Source organism: Ursus maritimus, unplaced genomic scaffold, assembly GCF_017311325.1.
Source record: "Ursus maritimus isolate PB19 unplaced genomic scaffold, ASM1731132v1 scaffold_12, whole genome shotgun sequence".
NCBI classification, from domain to species: domain Eukaryota; kingdom Metazoa; phylum Chordata; class Mammalia; order Carnivora; family Ursidae; genus Ursus; species Ursus maritimus.
Window position 1 is genome coordinate 13,544,877 of NW_024423564.1, and position 17,732 is coordinate 13,562,608.

The 17,732-nt window shown below is 56.4% G+C and overlaps 1 protein-coding gene across 2 annotated transcripts in view; it reads right to left on the minus strand.

Moving 5' to 3' along the window:
* Window positions 1–6,692: 6,692 nt before the first annotated feature.
* Window positions 6,693–17,732, minus strand: part of SLC6A17 (solute carrier family 6 member 17) — a 29,861-nt gene continuing 18,821 nt past the window's right edge. Inside the window, exons 6-11 of one of the 2 annotated variants that reach the window (XM_040626680.1) lie at window positions 12,484–12,725; window positions 12,054–12,246; window positions 9,999–10,182; window positions 9,334–9,493; window positions 7,531–7,693; window positions 6,693–7,101 (exon numbers count right to left, since the gene is read on the minus strand). In XM_040626680.1, the coding sequence (XP_040482614.1) occupies window positions 6,733–7,101; window positions 7,531–7,693; window positions 9,334–9,493; window positions 9,999–10,182; window positions 12,054–12,246; window positions 12,484–12,725 (1,311 nt within the window). In that variant the 3' untranslated portion in view covers window positions 6,693–6,732. Of the gene's footprint in view, window positions 7,102–7,530; window positions 7,694–9,333; window positions 9,494–9,998; window positions 10,192–12,053; window positions 12,247–12,483; window positions 12,726–17,732 lie in introns of both variants that reach the window. The other variant, XM_040626679.1, reaches the window with a different exon arrangement.

Consider the following 17,732-nt stretch of genomic DNA (forward strand, 5'->3'; position numbering starts at 1 on the left):
AGGTGGACAGCTCTCACTTGGGGTCCCTCACGCAGCTGCAGCCCATGGGGGCTACAGAGCTCTCAAGTTCAGCTGGACTGCGTGTCCCTGTGGCTGGCAGGTAATGACGGCCGTCAGCTGGGAGCTCAGCCACACCTGTCAACAGAAACACCTACAAACACACGGCTTTTCTAGCACTGGCAGTCTCAGGGTGGTTGGACTTCCTACGTGACAGCTGTGGTCCCCCAGAACCATTATCCCTAGAATGCCAGGTAGAAGTGGCATGGCCTTTCCTAAGCTAGCCTCGGAAGCCGTCTAACGTCACTTCTGCTGTACTCTAAGAGTCAAGGAGACATTTACTCACCCAGATGCATGGGGAGGAGCATAGACTCTACCCGAAGCATTGAAGGATTGGGGCCATTTTTTTAAAAGATTTTATTTATTTATTTGAGAGAGAGAGAGAGTGTGTGCGAGAGCACAAGCAGGGGGAGCGGCAGGCAGAGGGAGAGGGAGAAGCAGGCTCCCCACTGAGCAGGGAGCCTGATATGCGGGCTCTGTCCCAGGACCCCAGGATCATGACCTGAGCCAAAGGTAGGCGCCTAACTGACTGAACCATCCAGGCGCCCCCTGAGGCCAGTTTTTTTTAAAACCACCACATCCTATGGTGTGTAGAATCCTTCAACCCTAGCCCAAGCCCTCATGGGGGCGCTGAGGCTGTGTGGCTGGTTGCCGCTGTTTGCTGGGGGAAGCAGGACGGTGTCCGGGATCAGTGATACTCCCTTATTTGGAAACAATGCCTTCTCTCGCCTCCTTTCTTGGTTTCTTTGGGTTTGGGGCTGAAACCGTCCTTTCTGAACACTCTGTGAGAATGTCTCATGGCATGGGTGATGAGACCCCCCCAGAATGAGACAGGCCCCACGGATTTACTCCAGTTGCAAAAAGGAAGGAAGCAACTATTTAATGAGTACCTGTTGTATTTAGTACGGAAAGGCTTCTCCACTGTATTATAGGAGGTATTCCAGAAGGAGTTCATTTTTCTCTCCCAGCAATCTCTGCATGGAAGAGATTTGATGGTTATCCTCTGTTTACAAACTAGAAATGGAGGTCCACAGGCTTGTGACTCGCCCAGGGTCATACAGTCGGTGACAAAGCCGTGATTCAAACCGAGGCATGCCACCTGCCCCAGGCCAACACGAGGCAGAAGGAGCTGGTCTCGTGTCTTCTCACATGTCTTCCTCCCTGCCTGCTCTCTCTACCCACAGCCCCAGCTCAGCCACTCACCGCCCCGTCAGAACGAACCTATTCTGTGCCCCAATTTTGTGTCTGTAAGTTGCTATCCGAGGAGAAAGCTCCCACCAGATTGCCATGGTTGCAGATCGCTGCGATAGGCCTGTGACACGAGCAGCCACAAATTCTCTGGCCCCCTTCCCATCGGCAAGTGGGGTCTGTATGCCCTCCCATTAACTCTGGGCAGGTGCTGCGATCCTAGAACACAACAGAAGTGACATTGTGTCGTTGTCCAGGCCCTCACCCTAAGAAATTGGTGGCTCCCACTCTTGTCTCTTGAAACAGCCCCTCTGGGCACCCTGAGCCATCACTTAAGAAGTCTGGCCACCCAGAGATGCACTCTGCTGGAGAAGCTGGGTGTAGACACTCTTCTGGTGACAGTCCCAGCTGAGCCCAGCCTTGCCGCCATTCTTACTGAGGTGTCAGCCACTTGGATGAATGTGACTGAGGGTGCCTGGGGCCCTCCAGACCAGCTTCTCTACAGTTTAACACCGCCGAGCGACCTCAGCTGCCACTAGAAGAGTCACGCAGACAAGCCCCATGCCCGAACCCCTCACCCCAAAAACCATGAGATATAATAAAATGGTTGCTTTAAGCCACTAAGATTGGGGGTAACTTGATACACAGCAACATGCATAATCTCATCCAATCAGTCATTATACCTATTTTACAGACTAGGACATTTAAGCTCAGAAGGATTCAGTAAGTTGCCTTAGGTCTACCAGGAGGCCGGAGGCCCAGCTGGCATTTGAACTTGAACTTGGAAAGTCTGACTCTATAGTTCCTTCAAACCTGCTACTTCTTAGTGGCTCTATGTGCGCCTCTTGGCAGGAGGGTCGACATTTCAACCGAAAACACTACCTTCAAGCAAAGGATTGAATGAATTTACAAGGAGGGACATTTTCAGCACAGGGACTTTCTCGATTGGAGGTACATGGGGGGATTTGGAGTCTGGGGATGGTGGGGAGAGGTGTTCCCTTCAAAAAACTCAGGACGACGGAGGTCGATTTACTTATCCTTGTGCATCCATCGCTGACACAGGACCGGTCACTGTGGATGCTTAATAAACGCTTTTTCAAGGAACAAGGTAACCCAACAAAGGCGGAAGTGCCGGAGTTGGAGAGGCGAGTATGGGCTCTGCAGTCTGGAGGGAAAGGTTTTCCTGCCATCTGGTGGCTATTCCTGGAATGACACCGTTTTCTCCTAAGGCAGGAGAAGGAAATGGAAGGCTGCTTGGGGGACCCTGGCTGACTGTGGGGGAGGTGAAGCAGGCAGCATTCCAGACTGGAGTGGGGTGCGGTAGGGGGGCCCTACCTTCCATTGAAGTTTGCAAAAGATCAGAACTTGGAGCGTGGCTTGCTCCCTGTGACCCCTCAAGCCCCCTGCCACCCCTCTCCTATCTCCCAGCCCCCAGCTCTTCCCTGAAGTGAGTTTCCAGCCGCCCAACCCCCCTTGCAGAGTGACAGGTATGGCTCTTCCTGGCACTGAGGCAGGATTTCCCCCACAAAACCCCATAAATAGACATCAAACACCTCCTCACGTCGGGCAGAGCCTCATTCCCTCACCTGGGAAAAAGCGGGGCACAAAGTCCCTCCCCTGAAGCTGATTTTGTGTGTGGAGGACTTGGACCCCAAGAAGGCCTGCTACAAGCGTGTGTATTGTTCAACACCCAGGACGAATCTTAGGAAAATAAACATGCATCCCTCCTCATCATCCCCGGACTCCTCAGCCAGCCAGCATCCACCACCCCAGCGTGGTCCTCTCTGCCCCATCCCAGCCACGCTTGTCCCCCAGAGCTTCTCCGGGGATCTCTGGCTCCCCCGTCCCCTCTCCCTGAGCCTCGGGCAGGTCAGAAAGGCAAGAAGGTTTTGGTAAGAACAGACACTTTATTGTACACCATGGGCAGGGGGGTGAAGAGAGGAAGGAGGGGATCTGGGGGTGACGATGCCTCGTCCGTCCCCTCCCCTGGGCTGAGTGGTCTTGACCCGGGGCTCCGGCCAGTCATGGGGCACATGGACTTGAATTGTTCTGAACTTGCACCAGGACCAAAAGGGATACCTGCCATGTGTGCTTGGGTCTCTACAAAGCAGCACTCGGGTGAGGAGGGACGCTGGGCCCTTCTTCCCCAAGCCCAGCAACCAGGCTCCAGTGAGGGGGCAGCAGGCCCCCAGTTTCAGGGCCTAGTGGATGCTCAGGGAGTCAGGCGTGTTCCAACCTGTTGTCTCTTCTCTCTTCCACCGTGGGAGTACTCTGGGGTGGGGGGTGCAGCTGTGAGAAGGGGCAGAATGGGAGCCCCCTGCCCATAATACTGCAGGCCTGCTCAGGGCCTGGCAGCACGCAGCTTCCAGCCCCCAGCCTCAGCCTATGGCAGGGGACTCAGGAAGGCTTCTCCTGGTGCTGGGACAGTACAAGTCCCCTCAGATATATTGCTGGAGGGCCAAAGCCAACCTCGCTGGTATCAACTAGAATGCCCTCCCTGTCCATCCCCTATCTGGATCTCGGGCTTCATCTGCCTTGGTGGAGAGGGCACCCTGAGCAAGAAGCTGGTGATTGGGGCCGGAGGACAGGCAGGGGCAGGGACCAGGAGACTCCTTCGGGCACACCCCGCCCTGCCCTGCCCTGAGTCCGCCGTCCCCTGTGGGCACTGCATGGACAGCACCAAAGCCAGTAAGGGATGGGGACCCTGTACAGGGATGTGGGGGCCTGCCCCTCTCTGGCCACCTCCTGCTCCTCCGGGGAATCTGGGGCTGGATCGTACCTCACCAGATGCCCCACCTGTTCTTGACTCCCCCCCCCCAGGCCTCGCCCCACTCCCAGCTCCCCTGAGGAGTGAGGAGACGAGTGTGCGTCAGACACACAGGGGAAGGGCAGCTGTTCCTTTCAGAACACTCTCAGAACTGTCTCAAGGACAAACGTGGGACAGGCATGGTGAGCTGCTCTCCTGGGGTCTCACCATCTTCAGAAACCCAGTGCTTTTCCTCAGAATGAAGAGCTCGTGAGTCTAGTGGGAATAGCAAGAGGTTGGCTAGAAAATCAGTGGAGGGGCTTCCCACACACACACACAAAGCCCCTCCTTCCCTGTTTCTGGCAAGCACGGTGGTGTGAAGGCAATGAGTCATCATCAGGGAACACCTGCCTTGCCCCACAGCACCCGGGCCCCAAGGCCTGGCCTGACAGAGCTGAGAGCGGAAGGAGGCAGGGGGAGGGCCTGACGGAGCTGAGAGTGGAAGGAGGCAGGGGGCGGGCGGTGTGGCTTCAGGAACGTGGTCAACACTGGGAATCACAAAGCAGCCTACACACACCCATACCCACATATGCGCACACGCCACACACATACACACACGCACACACCAAGCTCCAGGCCCTACGTCTAACACAGCAGAGACACAGCCAGGACAGGGCCTGGCCGACGGCAAAAGGCTGCGAGCATTCCCCAGCCTCTATGGACCAAGCAGACGGCCCAGCTCGGCCCCCCGGATGCAGGCTGGCAGGCTGGGGCCGGGCCCAGCCACACGCTACAAAATTAAAAATATATCAAATATACAATGAAAATAGATCTGTACAGCACTGAGGAGGAAAATAGTCCAGCAGCCACAGTATAATATTGGGTTTGTCAGTTAACAGCATTTACACCCACATGTACAGATTGAATATACAATAGAAATAGAATAGAGAGAGGAGTATATATAGGAGAGTGTCTCTCCTGGGGCCTTGCCTTTCCTGTTGCTAAATCTGCTGGGATTAGGCATGGGGCCAGCTAGGAGGTGTTAGGTGAGGTGCCTAAGGCGGGATTGTGTTCCCCAAAGGCTCATGTCTTTGGGGAGCTGTGGGTCTCCTTCTCCCCTCACACTCCGAAAGGACAGGTGTGGCCAGAGGGCTGGAAACGGGAGCAGATGTGGGGGAGGGATGAGTCAAGGAAATGGCAGGGCGGGAGCATGGACCCCCAGGCAAGGTGTGGGGCAGGGAACCAAGGGACTGAGGGTTGAAGGAGGGAACCCTGGGCTTCATCTGACCCTCCCCGTGCTGAGAACGCAAGAGGAACTCAGGACCTTCCGCGAAGGTGCCCAGACCCAGCACTGTGGCTCTGCCCACCCCAGCTCTCACAGATGGAGTTCTGCGGTCCTGGCCCGCCTGCCTGCCTGCCTGCCTGCCATCCATGCATCCATCCTTCCACCAGTCCATCCATCGCTCGGCAGACATGATTCTCCAGCCGGGCTCTGATCCTACCAGCCTGCGCTCCAAGGGCAGCCCTCTTCCAGGGGAGGCCTCAGGTCAGGGTGGGTGGGGGGTGCTGGGGGCGCTGGGCCCCAGAACAGAGAGACCCAGCCCTTCCTCTCAGCAGCCTCCCTGTGCCCTCCCCACCACGGGCTGGGCGTCTTGGGGAAGGTTCCCGAGGTTATTTGCACAGGACGCGCACAATGTGCTGGTTGGGCTTGCACAAGGAGAGTGAGTGGCAGCCCAGAGGGGCAGTGAAATTATCCATCTTTCCCCAGGTGCGAGGTTTCCTGGGTACGAGCCCCTGAATGAACTCCAGGGACCCCCCATTCCAGGAGGGAAGCTGCCGCTAGCGAGAAAGTTGGGCCCCAGGTGAGAGAGGGAGTGTGCTTCACAATTGTGCTCCAAACCATCTGAATTGTGCTGTGAACCATCAAGTGTGCTCTGGAAACCTCTCTGTGTACTGTGCCCTCCTCTCTCGAGGAAAGAGGCACAGGCCACTACTGTGGGCTCCTGGGTGGGGACGGAGAGGGCAGGCCAAGCCCTAGTGAGGGTGGGGAAGTATCCAGGGCAATCATCACCCTCCCAGGCAGGATGCGGCACACACCCTGCCCCAGGCAAGGCCAAGGACACAGGAGATTGCACCCAGAGCCTCAGGCTGAGGGGCCCCCATGCCTACCCCCCTTCCGCTGCCAAGGCTGGCGCTCAAGCTAGAGCGTGCCAGCTGCCTCGCAAAACAAACTTGGGGACTTCTACAAGATTCCATCCCAAGTCTGAGCCCTGAGTCCCCGCACAATCATCCCATCCCCAGCCTTAAATCAGTCAGCCTCTGGGCTGCCCCACACCTCATCCTACCCCACCCAGTGCCTCTCACCACCACCTGGCAGGACCTAAGAACTACAGGAGCCAGGTTCCAGGGGGAGGTGAGGGCGGGGGAGCGACCCCTACAGTGGCCACTTGCCGTCTCCCCTATGCTGGGAATCAGGACTTCTGGACTGTTCCCGTTAGTCAGCTGCAATTTGGTGAGAGGATCTCAGGAGGTTAGACGGGCTGGGAGCCTGCACGGGGGACAGAGCCCCTCCCAGCCCCCGCGCAGGTGTAGGGGGAAGCTGGCTGGGACGGGGCTTGGGGAGATGAGGCAGGGCAGACGCCCTCTCTTTGGGCAGAGGGCCTGGCCTAGAAAGAGAGGCCAGGCTGGGGCGAGCGGGCTGGATGGGCGTGAGGGGAGAGACGGGCAGGGCGGCGCGGTGGTCACAGCTCTGACTCAGGGGTGCCGGCCAGGAGGTAGCTGCCCCCGTAGCGTCCGTTGGGGTTGCCGCTGGTCTCCAGGGGGGACGTGCTGCCGGGCCCCAGGTAGGAGCGGTGGGTGGGCATGGGGGACGGTGCCTCGCTGGGCACCTTGCTGAGGATGAAGCGGGTCTCATCGTTCTCCTCCAGGTTGGAGATGTCCTTCATCATGCGGCCCTTCTTGTAGGACACGGAGAGCGTGTTGGAGCCGTCGGAGAGCAGGTGGAAGTGCCGAAGGATGAACACCACAGGGATGGGCAGGGTCGCCACAGCGATAAGGGTGATCAGAAGAGCCATGGCCCAGTTGGGGAAGTACAGATAGCGCTCGGCAGCCTGGGGGGGGACGCGGGTGAGGGCTGCTGCCCAGCACGGTGACAAGCTCGCCCTCCCGGGACCTCCAGGCCTGTCTCTCCCCGCCCTCTCCCCGCCCCCCACCCGCCATCCCGGCCAGGCGCAGCCAGTTAGCTGGTCACCTTGGTTAAGGGCCCGAGCTCCCCTGGGTCTCAGTTTCTACATCTGTAAAATGGGTGGGGTGTTTCTGCTCCACGGAGAGAGCACATGGGTTTGAACTGGACAAGTGTGTCAACCTTTCTGAGCCTCAATCTCCCCATGTGTGCTACAGGGACAATGCCACCTCTCTCTCTGGGTTGTTGTAAAGACAGAGGCCCTGGCAGGGCCTGGCACACAGCAGCTTCCCTAAGAGGGTTTATCTCTATTGCCTGTCACATTAAAGTGACCCTGGAGTTTCAGGTTCCCCCTCACCTCCTCCTTGATCCAGGCACTGTACCCCGGGGGTGTGACCCCCAGCTGGATGATGCTGGCCGTGGTGAGCACAGCCATACACAGGGGAGACACGAACTTCCACATGTAGAAATAGAAGCGATAGGGCCGGAAGCCCAGCATCTCCGTCAGCTCCTGCATGAACCTGCCAGGTGCATAGAGGGCCCGGCATTGGCATCCCCACCGCGCCTGCACATTCCCCCACAATCCCCTCCTCCAGGAAGCCTTCACTGACCAGTCCCTCTCTCCCAGGCTTTTCCATTCCTCACATTCAGGGCTCCCAGTTTATTAGTCGGTGGCCCAGCTGGCTTCTGGGCAGGCTCTGGTGTCCCCTGCTAATCTCCTCTGAATACCTCACGTCACACCCCACCCAGGGATGTATTATAGTCCACAGGACATGGTGGGCAAGTGGACAGGCACCTGAGGACTTGCGTTCACCATGCGCCCAGCCCCACTCACACTGGCCTGGCTCTAGACTCCCCCTGCTGGAAGTGAGGTGAAGTGCACTTCCCTAGTGTCCAGAGGCCCTGACTTGGGGGTTTCTAACCTCCGGGTCTATGGGTGGGATGACCATAACTGCGGGCTGTGTATGAACGTCATAAGAAAAAAATCATCTCTACTTGAATAACACCTAACTGAAATCTTGCACTTCTTTCTATTGTAAATACAAGCAACCACAGCGGTATTAGCAGTACCTACGACCCTATCACCAATTAATCAATGACAGATATCTCCCTATCACGTCACCACTGAACCTACCTACAAACATCATTTATGCTCATCACTATTTCACAATTACCGTTATGATTACCCTGGCGAAATCTGCTGACTCAATGCAATAAAAATAACACATGTACAGAAAAAAAGCTACACATATATTACTCTATCAGATTTTCAACAGTATTTGTGCTATTTTTCAATATAACTCATTTCCTATATAATCCTATACATTTCATCTCATCCGCTTAAACATAATATTCTGAGACGGCGTGCAGGGGCTTCACCAGACTGCAGAAGCGTCAGAGCCCCTTCCCACCCTGGCTCCCAGGGCTGGTCCTGTCGCACCGCGTCCCCACCCGCGTTCTTGTAGGAAGCTGACGGCTGTAGCCAGGCTATAAGAGAGCCTGATTCTAAGACCCGGTCCAGACAGCAGAGGAGGCCAGGGGCTTGCAGAGAGAGTAGGAAGGGGCCTGGCCCTGGCGCTTCCCAGGCACACAGATTTGTTAAATGAGGGGCTGACAGCGAGTGTGGCTCTGCCCCAGGCTCAGGTCAGGAGGCCCAATCCTCCCTTACTGCTGACTTCCGTTACCCCACCTGACCCCACACTTTGGGCCCTGACCACACCTTGTCGGCGCACACCTCTAGGTCGATCACCTGAAAACTGCCTGGGCTTCTGAAGTTCGCGAACTCTCTGAGGGTGGGGACTCCAGTATACCCACTTAGTGCTTAGTGCTTAAGTGCTTAACAAAGTTACCAGAACGCTGGAGTTGGTTCTCAGGTAAGGGGCTACGGTAATTCAAGGCAGTTTAAGGTGATGCCAGGACCTGAACCCAGGAGACTCACGTGCTCAGCCTGGCTCTGCCTCTCATCATCCACATGGCCTCATGTCCTCTCTCTGAGTCTCAGTTTCCCTAATGAGCTCTAAGGGCATTTTCAGCTCTGACATTCTGACTCTGTGATCTCCTGTCCCACTCAGAAACAGCCCTGGGAACGCGGCCCTCTGCAGGCGGTCAGAAGAGGACAGACCCCTCCCCCCATCCCACCCCTTCCCCGTGTCCCCCTTACTTCTTGGTCCCGTAGATCCAGGCCACGGCAATGTTCTCAAGGATGACGATGACAGTGAGCGGCAAGGTGGCCGAGTAGTCGTCAAACATAGTGACAAAGTAGTTTCCGGAGCGCTGGACGAACAACAGCCCCACGCAGAATGCAAAGACACAGCAGCCCACTGCAGAGAGCCGGGAGGCCGGTGTGGGGGCAGAGGTGCAGGGTAGGCAGGGCCCGGGGGGTTGGGGGGCACCCAGGCCCCTCCCTTCCCACCCCTCTTCCCCAAAGGCCTTCATGGGGGAGGGATCTGGATGCTGAGGTTCTGAGCGCCCACTCTTCTAGGACGGGAGCCGCCCAGGGCCGGGAGTGGCAGCGATGGAACAGGGGCAGGCCCGCATGGAGGAGGGGCACCCCTGCCCCGGAGGATTCAGCAAGCCCCCAGAGAGAGGGGCAAATGACCCGAGGAAGGGGCTGCCCCCAGCTCAGGTTTGGCCCAGATTCCCAGACAGCCTTCTCCTGGCTCTTGAGTGCGCATCTCTGGGAGGCGAGCCAGGCTCCAACTGCATCCCAGTGGGGACCGCGGGGAGCCTTCCCAGTGTGGAGTCTGTCTGAAGTCAGAGGCGTGTCCTGACTGTCGCCCCAGAGCGCAGCCCACCGGGCCGGCAGGGGCTGCCGGGAGGACTTACCTGTGAAGGTCTCCTTGGGCACCTTGAAGGTGTCGATGATGGGCGTGGTGATGCCGGCCATGGTCCCGATCATGCTGCCCAGGCCCAGGTTGATGAGCATCAGGAAGAACATGACAGACCAGAATGGGGAGGCGGGGAAGTGCGTCATGGCCTCGGTGAAGGCGATGAAGGCCAGCCCTGTGCCCTGCACGGACTGAAGGTGCGGTGGAGAGCGAGGGCTCAGTGAGGCCCACGCCGCTCCTGGGAGCCCCTGGCCTCCTTATCTTTGCCCCTGGAGCTTTAAGCATAACTCTTCCCTCTTCCACCGGAATCCGTGCCCTCGCCTAAATCCTCTAGTCTTTCGGCCAGGGGGTCTCAAACTTAAGCACGTATCAGAATCTGCCCTACCCCGGGAGTAAGCTACCAGTTTAGAAGTTCACCTGTGGGATCTGGAAGCTGCAAGTGGTACAGCGACCCCAGGTGATTCAGATGAAGATGCTCACATTTAGAAAGACGTCCAGCTTGAGACCTTCCTCCTCTAGGAAGTCTTCCCTGATTGCTCCAGCCACAACTATGCGAGCTCCCAGCCCTGAGCTCCGGACTTTCATGTAGTGGGCTCAGCCTCGGCTGCCTACTGGAACCACACTGGAGCCTTTAAAACACCGATGTCTGGGTCTCACCCTGGAGACAGTGATTTGATCGGTCTGGGGGTGGGTACCTGGGTTTTATTAAGTTCCCAGATGACTCTGATGGGTAGCCAAGAGAGAGAGTGACTGTGTTAATGCTTGGGTCCCTGCTCATGGGCCAAGTGACCACACACTGTCCACTGACATCCCTTCTCCATTGTCCTGTAAGGACCCGTGACTGTGAGGGCACACCTCCCCCAACCGTGTGAGTGTGTAATTCTTGTCATTTGGCTGTTATCGAGGTCCTATTGTGTAAGAAAAACACCGCTACTGTCCTAGTTTTATTTACAGGAGCAGGCCAGGCCCATGAAAAGGGGGCAGGCTTCCATGGAAGGGGGAGGTCCTTTATGCTGCTGGGGCGGAAACCAGGGCAGGGGACCCCAGACTGGATCCTTTGCTCTGGGTCACATGGGGAGAGGCGAAGGGTACAGGACGCGGCTCCCTGGGCATGAAGATGGTGCCAGTGACACGCAGCAGACGTAACGTGGAGCTCCGGCGTCAGGACAGGGAAAGCGTCACCTTCCCCAGCTTCATGAAGAAGGGCAGGGTTGGCCTGGGCTGAAGGGAGCTGGCTCTGCCCCCACGGAAGCCTTGGCACCGGTTGGGTCCCAAGGGCCTGTGGGCATGTCTCTCTCCTGTTACCCCCTCTAACAGAACAGTCGCTTTGAAACTTTCCAGCCGTGCCAATGGGAATAGAAGCACGGTGTCCACACTTGGGCCTGAGCGTTAATGAGGGAGTGGTATCCCCCTTGCTCTCCCCCAGGGCCTGAGGGTCATTGTGGCAGTGGCAGCTGCAGTGGGGACAGTCGGGGGGAGGGAACAGAAGCAGCAAGGGGTGACTCAGAGCATGGAGGTTTGAACCCTGGCTCCCCTGACTAGCTGTGAGACCTCGAGAATGCTCCCAACTTACAGGCCACACAGCTGTAAAACAGGGGGTAATATTAATGTGCAATTCATAGCACTGTCCTGAGGGCCAAAGGGGATAGACAGCGGCGGGCGAATGCTAACGCAAACACTGATTTTCTGTAAGCCGCGTACAAAGCACGGTTGCAGGGGCCTTACATGTGGGCAGCGACCGCCCCCCACCCCCGAGAAACCCATTCAATAAATCTGAAAGTCATTCTGTAGAATTGCTCTGGTGTCTATCATAGGCCTGTCAGCCTCATCTCCTCGAGACAATCTACCTCGGGGCCGGGGTTGGGCGGATCCCTTTCCTCTCTCGCTCCCTGGATGCATAGCAGGTCCTTGTTTCTCAAGCCCGTGAATGCGGCCCTGGGGGCCTTCTGAGGCCTACATGCGAGCCCCAGCCACCCAAGGCCCGTCTCTGGTTCCACGCTCCCACATTTGCCTTCCTGCCCACCCTGGCCGGGAAGGGCAGCCTGTCCCACACCTTGTCCAGCTCGTCCTCCAGAAGGCAGGGGTCGAGGCCCAGGGATGCGAAACGGTCCTCCTTCACGGCCCGGATGACCTTGTACATCTCTGTGTAGTCCTTGGCCGTCAGGTGCGAGAAGTTGACGTGGGGAGGGATGAGGTCCCGGCTCAGGACGTTGGTGTGGAGGTACCCCAGGATTTTCTCGGCATTCCTGCAGCACAAAGTGGAGAGGGCCAGGTAGAGAGGCAGGGGTGGGCACGGTCCTGGAGGTACCTCCCAGACACCCAGGCAGGACCCCCATGGGCCCGCAGCAGAGACATCTCTGAACTTGAGCCCGGGATCCGGGCTGGGGACAGAGAGAGCTCCACCCCCGGGGGGAGGGGACTCTGCGTCCGTGGCCCGCCCACCCCGCCTGGGTAAGACAGACAGGAGAAGAGAGGCCACCTACTCGACCACACACTTCTCGTTCATGATGTTGGCCTTGAAGCCCAGCACGGCAAACACCACGAGGGTGGCCAGCACCGACGTGAAGAAATTAATGAAGGACACGAGCGCCGCGTCGAAGTGGCAGTTGTTGTCTTGCTTGTTGTAGCTGGAGAAGGCGATGACGCCCCCGAAGCCCAGCCCCAGGGCGAAGAACACCTGGGTGGCCGCCTCCCGCCACACCTGGGGGTCCAGCATCTTGTCCAGCTGTGTGGGGAGGACCAGAGACACACAGATAATGGTTTCCTGCCACACGCCTTTCTGCGTAGCGGAGTGGGGAAGCCGGGGCTGTGTGAACTTGGCCATCCCCCTAGCCCCTCTGAGCGTCAGTAACCCACATGCAGAGCACGGATAACGAGTATCGACTTCAGAGGACGGTTGTGAGGCTTAAGATCAAATAAATGCTATGTGCTTACTCAGTAACTTCTCAATTTTAACTGCCATCTTTGCTTGCCGTGGAGCTATTAGACTGAGGAATAACTTCAGGGCCATTAGGTATGAGGCATGGTGCACAACTCCAGGGAGTGCCATTCACGTAAGTGGTGCCTCCTAGAGTTGTGCAGTGTACAACCTGCACAACAGTACCAGAGCGCTAAGAACACTGATATTTCCCTGATACTTCCGCTTCAAACCATGAGAAAGGATGCCAACTTCTCCCTCCTGCCCACCTGATCTCCCTTTCCCCAGGGGGGAAAAAAAAGGACCAATGTTCATTCATACACATCAACATACTCCAGGTCACAGAAGGACCCTATCCCCTCCCACCCACCCAATTTGAAACACAGAACCCAGACACTTCCTGGAGAGGGGAAGCCCCCGCCTGACCCTCCATGTGCTCTCAGACCTGACAGAACCCCGAACCACATCAGCATATACAGGGCAGGGGGCAATTCCCAAAGTGCTTTTCGTATCCATTTTCCTTTTACTGTTTGCTCCTCAAGGCGGGGACCGTGGCTTGGAGCCAGCACAGGGCTGTCGAGCTGGGCGGACCCAGGTCTCAACCTGACTCCCATCTTTAAATAGCTGAGAAGGCTTAGGAAAATGACAGTGCCTGTTTTATGAGGCTCAGTTTTCTCATCTGGAAAATGGGAATAATAATACAGTGTCCCTCCCACAGTGATTGTGACGATCAGATGTGGCAGCAAAAAGTAATGCCTGGCCCGTAAGTAGCAAAATTAATCCTGCCGAAGTGCCTCTGACCTAGTCGGGACAGGGTTTCTTTTTGGTGAGGGGCAGGAATTATTATTCACATTTTGAAAGAGCGACCCGGGGCCCCAGGGTGGAAATTACTTGCTCAGAGTGACAGAGCTGGTTGTTGGGGCAGATCAGTTACTCAAGCACAGATGGTCTGATGTGGCCCACGACACCGTCCCAGCACCGTCTCCTGATGCCTCCACTCCTCAGAGCATTGCTCCCTGGACCTCTGCTGCTGAGGTCGACCCAAGCGACAGACCAGGGGGGCAAGGACGTGCTAGAAGAGTTTGCCGTCCCCGCAGGCACCAGCCCTACCTGGTCCTGGCCCGGCCACGCCTCGCTGTGTGTCCGTGGCTCAGTCTTGCCTCGTGCGCACCCTGAGGCATCGGACTTGACGCTACAGTGCAGCCCTGACACCCGGGACAGAGACCTACCCGCCTGCCACCTCAGCAGCTCTCTAGGCATATGCGAGCACCTGGAGTCACTCCACTAGCTGAGAGGGTGCTGGCAAGCTTGGGGGGCTGGGGGAGGCGCTGCAGGCTAAAGAGGAAGAGGAGGACAATGGTGGTAGAGCCTTTAGGGTCAGTAGGCAAATGGAGCCCTGGCCGGCACGTATGTGTGCTCTGGGGGAGATTAAGGTCCCCCACCTTGCACAAAATCAAGTCATCTCTGGTCCACCAAGAAAGCCCAGAACCCAGACTTCAAGGAGCTAACAGCCCCAGGCATCCATGAGAAGGCGACACCCTCCCCACCCCCTCCCGCTCTCTGCACCCTCAGGAGTAACACGGGACCTCCCTGGGACTATGACTATCCACCAACACCGAGCACGCACTGGGGGCCAGGCCCGGTGCTAGGTGACGGGGAGCCATAGATAGCAAGAGCGGGCAAGGTCCCGGCTCCTGTGGAGTTGACATTCTAATTGGACAGATGGCCATTGTCAAATGACCCCGCCAACAGAGGCTGAGTTGCAAGTAGGAGGCTTCTCCCGTTGGAAGGGATGCTTGAACTGACATCTGAGAGAAAGCAAGGCTAAGAGGGAGGGAAGGGCATTCCGGCAAAGGGAACTGAGTATGCAGAGGCCCCGAGGCGAGGCAGGACAGAGGAGGGTGTGTGAAAGGGAAGGGAAGAAGCCAGGCCGCCTGAAGCAGCAAGGACAAGGAGGGAGAAGTAGAGGTGAGGCTGGGAGGCAGAGGAGTCAGATCAAAGGTCCTGTAGGGATCCTAAGAAAGCACTTCATCTGGGAAAGCGCGAAGGGATGTGGAGGAGGAGGGATGTGACCGAGCCGACTTCAGCCACGGACTGGAGGTGGGGGGACGCTGGAGAGGCAGATGCCAAGGCGACAGCCGCGCTTCTGGCCCTCGGACCTGGCGGGTGGAGATGGAGTCCGAGGAAAGGGGCAGATCTTGATGGGGCTGGAACGGGGCAGATCAAGGCATTCGCTGCAGCGATGCTGAATTAGATGTGTCTGTACACTGTCTAAGAGGAGAGGTCAAGGGCGTGGGCAGACGGGGGGTCTGGAGTCCAGAGAAGAGGCTGAGCTGCAGATACAATCTGTGAGGAGCAGGTGTGCCGGAGGGAGGCATGAGAAGAGGGGAGCCAGGGGCCCAGGCAACATCTCCAAGTTCAATGCAGCAAAGAGGGGCTCCCAAGGGAGGGAGAAGAGGTGCAGCAGCCCAGACGGGAGGAAGGGCAAGAGAGGGCTCTATCCGGAGGTCACAGGAGGCAAGCCGGCCTGGGAGGAGGACGGGCCCGTGCTACCCGGAAAAATCCACTAGGGTGAGCCGGTCCTGGGTGGGCTGGGTGGGAGCTGTTCAGGACGTGACGGGGCCAGAGTCAGGTAGGAGCCAGGAGAGCTGAGGAGCAGAAGGGAAGAAATGAAGGCGAAGTGGATAATCAACTCCTTGGAGAAGCTCGCCTTGGAACAGAAGGCCATGGAACCAATGAAGTGTTGCTTTTTTTACTTGCTGTCTGGTCTTTGTCTTTAAGGCAGCGACACGATGATAGGTAAAAGCGGCTGGAGGGCCGGGCGTCCACAGCGGCGGGGAGCTGTCTCCCATAGGAGACCCTGGAGCTGCTCACTGAGGGACCAGGACAAGAGAACGGGATGGGGCAAGCAGGTGCAGGTGGGTTTGGCTGTTCCGTGCCTGCGAGGGAGTTTGTCTCAGTGGCTCCTGTGTACCCCGTAAAGCAGGAGGCCAAATCATCTGTCAGGGGTGAGGTCGGAACATGCAGACAGCTGGAAGAGGTTTAAAACGGTCACAGTGAAGCATGGGGAATGAGACGTCAGGGAAATGGGGGTAGGGTTAGCCCACATTGTTGGGGGTCCGCTGGGCTCGAAATGGCATCTTTACGAAAGGAGGACAGGACCCCATGTCCTTATCTAAAAGCCCCGAGGCCAACTGGTTGTGGAATTTGGGCTCTTGTTCCTAACTCTATTTTAGAAAGGTAATGTGGTACATATGCCTCATAATTGCATAACACCCCAGCGGGGTCCCGGGCAGCACCCCGTAATCAAACACATTAGTATTTCTGCAGTGGAATATGAATATTCACACCAAGTGAATCCATAAAGACTCAAAATAGCCTCACATCTGTTCAGGTCATTTTGCCGCCAAATGAGTTCCAGGAGGAAGAAAAAACAACTTTCGTTTTTCAGGGCTATTTGGATTTTGGCATCGTGAGTAAGGAAAACAGAGGCCTGTACAGAAATTTGAAGATTATTTTTAAAAGGAGAGCAAAGTAATCATTGTCCCACTGGGAAAGGTTTTCTGTATCTCCCCTCTCCTGGGTGGATTCTTAAATGATCCTCCCAGAAAGTTCTGGAAATGGATGGAGGGATTACTTATACCTAGAAGGCATGAGGGCATTCACGGATGCCCACGAATGCCAGCCATGCCACTTTTAACAATCAGCTGGAACCTGGGCACCTCCCTTGGGCTAGAAATCTAGACCTAAAGGCTGGGCTCTGGGTGGTCTAGTAAATTCCAAGCAGGACGAAGCACAAGATTCTGTAAGCGAGGGTAGAGTGAGATGGACACAGCCCTGGTCATCTCCCATGCATGTGAAAAAATCCTTAATGGTTTTCCACTGTCTGCTGGAAAATCTTTTTCCACTTTGTCCGCATCTCCAAATGCAATGAACTTACTCTCCAAAAGCACTGCGGTTTCGTACCTCTGGCCTTTGCCCAGGCTGTTCCCTCTGCCTGGAATGCCCTTCCTCCTACTCACATTCTGGTGAAACTCCTATTTATCTCAAAACCTGGCACAAGTATCAGCTCCTCTGAAGCTTTTCCTGATGCCTCTCGTCCTTGGGCTCTTGCAGCTCTGGTCAACACCTGCGTTACAGGTTTGTATGTCTGCCTTCTTTTCAACACTTTGTGTTTCTGAGGGGTAGAGCCCATCTCCTGTTTGTCTTTGAATGCGGTGTCGGGTACACGGAAGGCAAGGAAAAGAATGGGGGGCAAGAGAGACAGACAAGGCTGTTCCCTCAAGGTGAGCTGAGCGGGAAGGACCAGACTGGCGCTGTGAAATTGTCCTGGCCTTTTCGTGCTAGGAAGCAGGCTTCCAGGACATGAAGATCCTTACGGCTTGAAACTTCCACTTTCTAAGCATGGCTATTTTAATGTTGGCTTCCTTTCCTTTTCTCTTGCTTCCCTACCTCCTCCTCCCCCCCCCCTCCTCCATCTCCTCCTCTTCTTCATCTTCTTCTGGTGATTATTTCATTTTTCATCTCTATCAGTCATTAGGAAAGTTTTTACAAAAGGGCCCGGATTGTCTGTGAGACCCAAACCTGTCATTGTCAGGGTTCTCATCACTCCCTAAAGCTAAAAACAAGACATGGGTAAATTCCTAGGCCCAGCCACTGTTCGGGGCGAAGTTTCATAAATGTTGGCAGCCACCCTAGGGAGGCCGTGACGATCCCAGACTGCAACATCGGAGCTCACCCTATAACTTGGGGGACAGACTCTCCAAGAACAGGGTAGGAAGGTCTTACATGTGATGATTTGGAATGGGAATAAAA